Consider the following 11,232-nt stretch of genomic DNA (forward strand, 5'->3'; position numbering starts at 1 on the left):
TCGCTGCTCCGTGAGCCATGTTTGGGATATTTTTAAGCTGGTTGGATCTCATTCATCATCCTGGACCTCGTTCTAGGCTTATTGTGGACCAAATCTCTAGGGTGAGGGAAGCGCGGGGCTAGGGCGAGGCATGGAGGAGCGGTGAAACCATGGGTGGCGCCAGATGGGGTGGGTGTGGGGCATCCACATCTCTCTGTCGCTTTTTTTTTTTTATGATGAATGAAGATGCCTTCATGAATGTGAGGGAAGGATGGCATCACATCACAATCAATGTGCGCTTTCTCTCCATCGCATGTTTCTTTTATTTTTTTTAAACAATGCCAAATCAGCTAACGGGCGAAGAAAATCCTCCGTTTACTTTTTAGAGTCGTCTTGAAATCGCGTTGATCCAACGATCGGATATAGACTGAGATCCGATCGATTGGAGCTTAATCTACCTATATATATATATATATATATATATATATTGGGTCAACACAATTTATGTACATAGTAGATAAAACTATGAAATCCCCTATGTATCTACAAAATGTTGACTGTTTTTATGTTTTAAAACTAAGGCTCATCCAACATGACTGGTTTATCAGAATGCCCCTTAAGGTGGATGAAGTGCCGCATAAAGTCAAAGGACTTGCTTAAACACATGAATATTTTTAGAGAAAGTAGCATCCGAAAAGAAAAAAAAATACCCAAGGATGTCAAAGTGGGGAAAATAAGCAAGAAAATTTGAATGAAAAGTCAAAATTTAAGGAATCCCTTGGATTTTTTAAGATTCTATTATTGCTGATGGAATAAATTTATTGGATTTTGTCAAAATATTAATTCATATTTTTAATTTAAAAGAAGCATTCAAATTCACCATTATTCAGATTCCAATCATTCATAAAAATCTTTATCTTTGATCCATCATAATCATTACACATGCCAAATAATAGTTAGTAATGATATATTTTACTCACAAATTTATGCACTTCTTATGCCCTTACAATTCAAATACTCTGGCCAAATAACCAAGGCAAGTAAAGCAAGTGCCTTGCAGCGTACCAACAAAGTAAGGAATGCAATAAATCTTTCATTTCATTGTCTGAGACTCGCTCATGATATCATCCACTCGTACTTTTATTCTGTTAAAACCACCCATGCAAGAGCCCATTGTAAAATCACTCTCATTAAATATTGAGATGAAAATTCCACAATAATGACTGCAAAAAATCACCCTCAGGGTTCAAAAACCATGCTCTCAGCTTCCTTCTTTATTGATTGGAAGAGGGGTGTTGAAAGATAACGCTCACCAAAGCTTGGGAAAACAACCTGCACTCATAAAGGGAATATTGATCGGTAGCTGGTTTGCTTTGTATTTTTTCTTGAAAAAAAAGACATTATAGCTGGCTATAACATGATTCATACACTGAGCAACAGAACTACAATCTTATGTTCTACAATTACTTGTGACCGGGACATTGCATTTACAAGCCTAGCTATTGGTTGATCCAACAGTTGCAGAACAACTGCTGGTAAATATTTTATAAATCTTAATGATAAAGACTTTCTAGATAATGCCCAAGGTAACAATTATAAACTATGAAAGCAATCCCAAGCTCTACAGATCCATACATTCATGCCTGTGATGAATCATGGACATCATCAACAAGTTGATGGATGATTAAATCTGAGGAATATAAAACTATAATAGTAGACACGAAGGAATGGTGTTGCTACCGGAAACAATAATAGAAATAATATATGTAACGAATGAACAGATTACATGACACCAACTATCCAATCACTGCAACATCCGCAAGATTCAAACAAAATTTGATCTAAATAAATGGAGGGGATGGAAATATTACATAATATATGGCTACATTTGAATGATTTGGGTGTTGTATACTGATCACCCGAGCATCACTGGAATCCAAAGTTTTCAAGCGTTTCAGGTACCCAAACTTCTAAAATTTTATTTATATTTTTTAAGAAAGACAAAATTGTGATGCTGGCTCTTAAATATATTTTGCTTAATTGTCAGTGAGAACAGAATTAATATTCCATGCTATAATGACAAATTTATTTGCTTAACTATTAGGTTCTGACATGAAATTCTCAAGGAATACTGATATGATAGGAAAAGATAATAGAAGAATCAGAAAGATTAAGAGCTTACAACTATGAGTTTCCCCTCATTTTCTGGTCTCTGTGCAATCCTAATAGCAGCAGCTGCAGCAGCTCCAGATGATATTCCAACCTGCAATGAGTATACCCATTACTGTAAGCAGCAGAAGACTCAACAGCAGGTTAACTAGGTGAAAAGCATAGACTGCAGAACTCTTGTGGCTAAATAAAAGGACTGAAAAGAGAATCCAGGATAATATGAACTATACTAGAAACATTAAACTATAACAGTATTGACAAACTTACCAACAACCCTTCTTTCAAGGCTAGAAGCTTTGCTGTTTCAATAGCTTCATCACTTGAGACCTGGACAATCACACCATCACACAAAAATTAAGGTGATTCACACTAAAAATTTGAGAATAACGGGAAACAGTTGATAGACTGCCATTTATTGCTTCACAAAGAAAATGACAAGCAGAAACAAAACTTATAACTAGTTGCCGACATGCTGACCAGGCAATCAAGTATCAAAGAATACAACCATTTAACTGAAAACTAGGTGGTCTTTAAGGCTTACTTGGATAACTTCATCAATGAGATTGACATCCAAAACACCAGGAATAAAGCCAGCTCCTATGCCCTGGATTTTATGTGGACCTTGTCATTTAAAAAGAGAGTAGCAATTTTGTCAGATTCATGTTATAGCCGTCAAAAGAAGAAATACTTAAAATGACTCTAAAATTTATGAGAATCATGCTTTCTAAATGCCAGAGCAATATGTTCTATTTATTTATAAATCTTGAAACAGAAGATAATGGATGTGCATTTGTCATGATAGAGGAACCGAATGAGTATGGAAGCATCAGAAACATAACAATAGCAAGAGAAGCAAATTCACCAACAAATTGTCTGTTGTGTTAATATTCCAGCCACAACAATTCAGGCCTCCTAATCATGCCAACAACTGTGAAGCATAACAGTGCTAAAGCAAATAATCAGAAACATCTTTATCCTACAACAACTTTCATCTTACTCACACTTACATTGTAGGTTGGAAAGAAGAAACATGTCAGCAGAGAGAGAAGATGAAGAAGGGGAAGGGGAAGTGGTATTTGGGCAGCCATGCTGGCCTACTTGTTGCTGAGTTATCTGAGCATGGAAATGGAGGATAAGGAGCTCCTCCTTGGAGGTGAAGGTGCCCTTTAGGTTGGGATGGAGGTAGTTAGCCTAGTGAAGGTGGCAACTCTTGATGCAGTGGTTGAGGCTGCTGTTCTTTTGGATTACATTTCAATCCATGCTTCTTTGCATACTCCATGCATCCTCCCTTGCCATCCACAACACTTTCACAGCATTGCCATTGTCACCGATGCAAGTTTCTGCAATGGCCCCAATCCCTTGGCCGTCGTCGCTAATGACTCCGTAGCTGTAGCTACCAGTCTCCGAGCTCCTCCACCTGATGATCTACATACACACATATTCACCTGTCCTTTCCTTCTAGCACCTTGGCTACTGCGACAATCATCCCTCGACGCCACCAGCAATGTCCACTCTCCTCCAGCTTCAGCCCCATATGCCCTTGTGACATTTTTTTCGTTTTATTTTTATTTTTGAAGTATTACTTTACGATGTGTGTGGCCGTGAGGTTCTACCAACTACTCGATGCCATAGTCGATTTATATTCAAACAGGAAAACGTCTTCTTTATCACCAACAATTTTCTTAGTATCTTGATATGACATATCAGAAAGTGTTGCTGGGTGGTCTGGTTTGAGATTCAAGTATACCCTGTGTTTAATGCAATGCCTTGGTTTGAGATTAAGTTATTGGTTTACTTGGTGGCTATTTGTGGGATCCCATCCAACCATAGTTGAACCAGCAATATTTATCTTTTTCTACCTAAATTCTGTGTTACATGGACACTTGCTTCTAACTCCAAGAATGTGTTTGGGATACATATTTGAATTAGACACATGTTAAAGACTTGGATACTTATCTCTTTTCTCCAGCTTTTATAGATAGGTGGATGATTTGACTCTTCCAATAATGAGTTAAACCAACATAATATTGTTGAAAGTGATCTTTTTTATAGAGATTGGTCAAGGACATAAATAGTGAAACAAATTTGCAAAATATTCTTTTTCTTGTGACTCAACAAATAAGTTTGAAAAACACATATAGTGAAAGGACTTAACAATTAACATATTCTAATATTTTTTATATAATAATTAAAAATAAGCATATAATTTAATTAATTCTTTTTTCTACATATTACTTAATCTTCTTTTTTCCCTCTTGTCAAGTTAGACACTTGGACACGTGCCCAAACCCACTTATCATATCATGTCCATGCAACATTACCTAAATCTCCAAATATGCTTTTTCGACCCAGATTCAACCCCTATTTTTCTCTAATATTAAACATCTACCACACCCCTTTCCCTATACCCATCCAAGATATCATATAATAGGAAACCTTCTTCAAAAGAGAAGAAAAAAAAGAGAAGAAAACAACCCCTCTTAAATCTTCCTCTCCCCCATAAATGAAATACTCTCCCCACTTGGTGTCTTCTTGCCTACAACACCATCCTCTTTCCTTGGTAGCAATATCCTCTCATTTTCCATAACTTAGCAACAGCATCCTTATCATCCCTTATTAATGATATCCTTATCTCCTCCTTAGGAAGTGTCATTTAATCCCTCGGCCACCTTAATAGAGAGAGCGGAGAGGAAGATATAAGGGGTGAAGATTGGAGCTTTTAACAAGGTTGAATGTCTTTTTCTTATTTTATACAACATAGTTACGGGTGTTGCCATCGAGGATCAATCTGGCTCAGGCCAATAAACTGAATGGTAAGCTGGAGAGCTAAGGATGGCACCTAAAAACAACACAAGCCGAAGAAGTCCACTTGCCGAGGGTTTCCCAGTAAGGGACCCTCTGATGCCTACATCAGTCTATCTCAGTAGAACAAAGGAGGTTCTAAGTGGAAGAAGGTAGAGAGAGAGACTAGAGTGAAAGTGAGGGAGAAGGAGAGCTCTGTGAGTTAAGAAGAGTTCCATGCCTTCAGTATTGCTCAGCCTAAAGCTGTTAGCACCTCTATATGGATCTCCACTATCACTTGTCCTCTAAGCTCAGACATTATACTCAAAGACTTGGAGAAAGAGTTTTTAGAGACTTAGTCTGGCTTACTTGGAGGGCTCCCATGGAATGATTTATATAGGCGAGGGTCGAAGCCTATCACAATCAAAATCTTGGGACATATGAGGAAGGTTGTTGAGGATAACTGCTCGCACATCCAAGACATATGGTGAGATATAGATCTCATGGTTAGAAAGGCCATTCTGTCATTATGGGCCAACTATAACCGAGTGGGGAGAGATTTGGGCATCTCCATGTGCCCTTTGGGGTGGCCATGTGGTAGGAGTTGAATGGCTGAGGTAAGGACTTCGCGGTTGGTACATGTCAAGCTCAGATTGGTCAAACGTGCTATATTGGTTGCGTCAATTTCAAGATGTATCAGCAAGGTCAAAAATAAACTGTTCGACTTGCATAGTTCAAGCAAACTATTCAGATTAGCATTAAGCAGTTAGACTTTATTTTTCAAAATACACAAGTTTTAGTATGATCTAACTAGCAATTTCTTGCATGTGATGGGCCAGATAGATTATCCCAATCAACCTTTCAAGTTTTATAAGAAAATTGATCATAATGCTAGTTCTAGAGATAGCGTAAACCAGTGTTGTTAAAGGCTCTAAGCGCACCTAGGTGCTAAAGGTCCTTGGACCCTAGGCGCAAGGCGTAGGCGCGCACCTGAGAAAAGTCAGACGTCAAAAATCGAAAAACAGAGAACTAGCTATAGGTAAGAATTCCAGCAAGTAAAAACTAGCACCCTGTTATTAAAAAGTAAAAAAGAAAAAGATCTAGCTATAGACAAGAAGTCTAGCATATAAAAATTAGCTCTAACCCAAAAACAATCAAATAAGTACTTTCTAAATTCCTTATTGGCTAATCCTCCTCATCATCATCAAGCATACTAGCTTCATCATTTTTTTCTTGTTTCTCTTCAATATCTTTCTCATACTCATCATCTGTCTCCTCTGATTCATCTACAAGCTACACTTAGGATGGTGTTAGGCAATGAGATGAGATAGAGATGCTTCTTAGGTGATGAGATGAGATAGTCTGATGAGATGCTTCAGCTTCTGCCTTCTGATTCTTTTAGATGATTCCAAGAGCCTCATGTATGTTTTTAAAGCCTGTCTGACTTTCATGATGCCTTTCCAATCTCTATTTACTATAAAATTAACATTTTCTATGTACTATAACCGATCTTTCCTATTTCTTAGAAACTAAAAATTAATATTTACTGAAATTTTGCACCTCTTGGATGCCTCATTGCATCTCTGAACAATGCAGAGACGTGCGCCTAAGGTGCCTAGGCTGTGCCTGAGGGCTGTCGCCTTGCCTAGGGGGTACAGAGGCGACAGCCCTTGCACCCCGCGCCTTTTGCACCTAAGGCGTGCTTTTAATAACACTGGCGTAAACCAATATGGAGAGAAATATTGGTGATAGTTAAAATATGCTGAACATGAAAATCTATCCTCTACTTTGTCATTTTGCCTTTTGAATATTATGAATTCCATGGAACTTCATTACCTAAGTATCAAAACTTTCATAATACATAAATATCAATGATCTTTGTTTTTCTTTTTCTTTCTTTCTTCAATACCTATCCAAGTCTTTAAAGAAACGATTCTAGAAATAAGGCGGAACTAATGGCACAAAGAGATGAGCATGAATTGTTAAAAATGATCAGTGATAACAAGAACAACTACACCTCTTTTGTCCTAAATCTCAAAATATGCTTTCCCATCCAAATCCCTATTCCCTTTTAATTTTAAACAACATCGATCCCTCTTCATATGCCCATCCTTTGCCTTATATAATGCCAAATCTTCTATTAAAGAGAAGAGAACAACCCCTCTCGAATCTTTCTCCCTAATAAATGTACTCTCCGCTGGTGGTGTCCTCCTCTTGCCAACATCCTCTTTCCTTGATGGCAATTTCCAACTCAAGTCCAAATATAGCATCATCAATACTGCTGCAAAACATTCCATGAACTAGCAGAGAGTAGCAGCATCCTTATCATCCCCCATCAGTGATGTCCTTGTCACCCTCTTTGAAGTGTTGTTATGCACCTCAGCTGCCTTAACATAGAGAAAAGACATGGAAGATGTGAGGGTTGAAGGAGGATTGGGTGCTTTAGGTAGGATTTTAATTTCTTTTCTTATTTTACATAACATAGTTAAAGGATGCCCAATACACAAGGCTCCTGCTATCATGCGGTCTGGGGAGGATTAGACATACACAGCCTTACCCTCATGTATAAAGAAGCTATTTTCTAGTTTTGAACCTGTCACCTCTAGGTCACAATGGAGCAACCTTACCTTTTGCAAAGGCTCATCATTTGTTTTATATCACATAGCTACCAAATCAAAAACAAGCTGTTCAATCTGCCTAGGTCAAACATACCACTCAGATCATATTAAGCAGTTAGATATTTTTCTTTTAAAAAATGCATACGTTTTAATATGATCTAACCACAAAATCTTACATGTGATATGCCAAATGGTTTGTACCTGTCAACATCTCAGGCTTAAAAAAAAAAAATGATCCCAATGGCTAAACCTAAGAGACAATATAATCCAACACCAAGAGAAATATTGGTGATACTTCAAAAATGCTGAAAATGGAAATGTATTTTCTCTTTTGTCTTTTACATATTGTTAGTTCTCCAAAATTTAATATCTTCATTACCCAAGTATCAGAGACTTTCTTATACACAAATATCAACTATTTTCTTTTTTGGTTTATTTTTTAACCCAATAAAGAATTCAAGGAAAGGATTCTAGAATTAAGGCTAAAAGAGATGTTCAGGTACTGAAAATGATCAAAGATAACAGTATCAGCTTTGCCTCCTTTGTCCTTTCTATTACTTTCTCCAAGATTACATTACAAACAAAAAAACATGCAGTCACAAAAAATAAAAGAGTTATGCACAAGAACAGTAAAAGTGGGGAATCTTGCAGAAACCAAGCCTTTCAAATGCGATCCACCTATCATGGTGGGCATGTGCAATATACAAGTTCCTCAATAAATGATATACATGCAATATGTTTATGCAAAATTACAGCGAAAGTACGGATGCAAGCAATGGATCCAATATTTACTTCATATGCTAGAATAGAACTTAATAAAGCCAAAAGTACCAAAGAAAACCAAGATGCACCAACTCACCAGGTTTTCCTCCAGATAAAACTGCACTTTCAACCGGTTCCACACCATATAGCTAAATCAAAGGAAAGACATGCCACACAACAAGGAAATTAGTAGATGTTAAAATTCTAGAACATAAATGTGCCACACCAAAAATATACTCCATCAAGAGCTACAACATGGAACTAGTTGGCAACATAGTTCACCCAAATGGAGAAGAACTAACCTTGATGTTGGGATTCTGCTCTTTAAGGTATCTTCCTGACCCAGTAATCGTACCCCCTGTACCAATACCAGACACAAGGGCATCAATTTTGCCCCCGGTTCCTTTCCAAATCTCTGGTCCAGTTGTCTCATAGTGAATCTACAAGCACAAAGTAAAGTACATAGATGCCTTCTTTTGAAATGTAAATGTTGTAAGACCATTTCTATTCTCTACATTACCTTTGGGTTTGCAGGATTTTCAAACTGCTGAAGGATGTATGACTTGGGTGTTTTTGCAGACAAATCTTCTGCCTTCTGAACAGCACCTTTCATGCCCAACGTTGGATCTGTGAGGACCAATTCGGCACCAAAAGCTTTGAGAATGATCCTTCTCTCGAGGCTCATGGAAGCTGGCATGGTAAGTATGAGCCTATAACCCCTGGCAGCTGCCATGAAGGCCAACCCTATGCCGGTATTACCACTAGTGGGTTCAATCAAGACACTCTACAAATGTTGCAAAACACAAAGGAACGCATCAGCCAGGTCAATCATTGCATTCATCTTTGTAGTTTTTGTTTTTTGCAGCAAGAGGCACCTCAATTTTTTCAGAACATAATTCCTTTGTACTCTGGATATACATTGATCATTTAAAACCAAACACAGATAAATTAATTACTCTAAATCACTAGTTAACAAACACCACTTGAATAATCACTGCATGTAGATCAAGATTTCTGCATTGGCTGAGGCTTTATGCTCTCGAATAGTGATAGTTCATTTTGTATACAGTTATATGAGTTATGAATCATACCAGAGATGACCTTTTAACTAGTGAATATCCACAAAGATTTAATTACACTCCAAATCATAACCAGATAATTTTCACTTTTCTTGGTTTTGTTGAAGTGAAACAGAATAGTTTGATCAAATATCTAACCTCTCCTGGTGAGATAAGTCCTTTCTCCTCTGCATCAACAATCATGCTATATCCAATCCTGTCCACCAAAAAATTTAGATGAGCATAAAAATATCAAATCACCAGTGATAAAGGGATGAAAAAAATGATGAACAGCAATCACCTGTCTTTGACGCTTGAGCAGGGTTCCATAATCTCTAACTTAGCAGCAATACGTGCCACGCAGCCGGTCGTCACATTGTTTAGGTACACCAATGGGGTTTTGCCAATCAACTAGTGCATTAAATTGATAATCATTTGGTAAACTAAGTGCGAATAAAAGCTAGGACGAATAACTAGATGAATAATAATAAATGTAACGGAAGAGGAAGAGGAAGAAGAAGAAGGATATGAATTAGAAAGCTTACATCAGTGACATCCTTGGCGATTGTAGGACCTACTTCTCCCATCGTTCAGAGCAACTGCAATAAGGGAAAAATACATACAAGATACAGCAAACCCTCAATTCTTCTTGCAATCTAGAAATAAGAAGAAAATATTGGAGTTGAGCAGAAAAATTTATTATGGTTTTGCATTCACCAGGATGGTATATATATACAAGAGTATAAAGATTTAGGAAATCGGAATCCAATGATTTTAGAGAAAGAAATAAACAAAATTGGGATCCCATGATTTTATACACATTCTAGAACCTCTCCGGCACACCTACATTAGCTGAAAATCTTTCCTAATATTCTCTGATATTTTCCGATGTCCTCTAATATATGGTATCGGCTGGAAATCTCTTTGATATTCTTTATATATCAAACACATGAAATCAAACCCATAACACGTAACAGATAACACAAGAAATCAGACCCACGCTTCTGTAAACCAACTGTATTATTTATGTAGAAAAATCAGCACATATTATATGCCAAACAGATCAAAAAACTTGAAATTCTTAAAGAACGATAACTCTAATTATCGCAACATATAATTCGAAATACCGTTACAAATAAAAGGTCATGTATAAAAAGGATTTGTCAAAAAGAAGGAGAAAAAAAAACTCGCATTAGAAACCTTGAGAATAACTGGAGAAATGTTTTTGCTAATAAAACCACCTCCTCTCGTCCAAAATTTAAAAAATATATCCAAAAAAAACAAAGTCGAGATGTAACTTTGGATGTTTTTTCTTTTTTTAAACGTTTATTCTTCAAATAGAGAGACAGATGGCGAAATCAATAGAACAAGATGCTGGAAAATTTAGACGGAAAGAAGGAGGCGAATACCGGGAATCCAACAAACAGTGGCAACGGTAATGGAAGCGGAGGAGGAAGAAGCGGCGGCGAAAGCAAAGAATAAGACGCGGCCTTTACAACCCCCGGCCCCGAGGGCCGGATTTTATTCTGAGGCTTTCACTCAAATTCGGGCCCAATTCTGTTACTCGCAACAGAACTTTTGCCACGTGTCGCGCTAGAATTGGTGAGTCACAAGTCGCTTCACCATGACCAGAACTGTACCGTTCGTATGGGCCTCACGAAGAAAGAAAAAGCCGATCCTTCGCGATACGCTTCGTTTTATTGGTAATAAAAATCTAGAAAAATAAAAAATAAAAAAAGCGAGCCAAACGCCATTAGTATGAGACAGATACTGGATACGTAATCAAAACTGACTCGGCTCAGCAGCTATGCCCCTCCAAACACCAAGCTCCTAGATTTTTTATGACACGTCAACATCTCATCATA

The 11,232-nt window shown here is 37.4% G+C and overlaps 1 protein-coding gene across 1 annotated transcript; it reads right to left on the reverse strand.

Moving 5' to 3' along the window:
• Positions 1-1,052: 1,052 nt before the first annotated feature.
• Positions 1,053-10,916, reverse strand: LOC105033392 (cysteine synthase). The gene is made up of 11 exons (XM_010908157.4): positions 10,777-10,916; positions 9,913-9,966; positions 9,669-9,778; positions 9,527-9,584; positions 8,830-9,093; positions 8,612-8,749; positions 8,407-8,458; positions 2,690-2,769; positions 2,416-2,475; positions 2,162-2,242; positions 1,053-1,311 (listed from the first exon to the last, which is right to left on the reverse strand). The coding sequence occupies exons 2-11, from the start codon at positions 9,952-9,954 to the stop codon at positions 1,219-1,221; spliced, it is 978 nt and encodes a 325-aa protein (XP_010906459.1). The 5' UTR covers positions 9,955-9,966; positions 10,777-10,916; the 3' UTR covers positions 1,053-1,218.
• Between the last annotated feature and the right edge of the window lie 316 nt (positions 10,917-11,232).

The sequence above is a fragment of the Elaeis guineensis genome, unplaced genomic scaffold (genome assembly GCF_000442705.2).
Source record: "Elaeis guineensis isolate ETL-2024a unplaced genomic scaffold, EG11 Super_Scaffold_31900, whole genome shotgun sequence".
Classification (NCBI taxonomy): domain Eukaryota; kingdom Viridiplantae; phylum Streptophyta; class Magnoliopsida; order Arecales; family Arecaceae; genus Elaeis; species Elaeis guineensis.

Bases quoted from the DNA above. Each gene is read 5' to 3' on its own strand.
- LOC105033392 (XM_010908157.4), bottom strand. From the start codon at position 9,954: ATGGGAGAAGTAGGTCCTACAATCGCCAAGGATGTCACTGAT. The intron at 9,779-9,912 runs GTAAGCTTTCTA...TTAATGCACTAG, and splicing joins TCGCCAAGGATGTCACTGAT to TTGATTGGCAAAACCCCATT. The intron at 8,750-8,829 runs GTAATGTAGAGA...TTGTGCTTGTAG, and splicing joins AAAATCCTGCAAACCCAAAG to ATTCACTATGAGACAACTGG.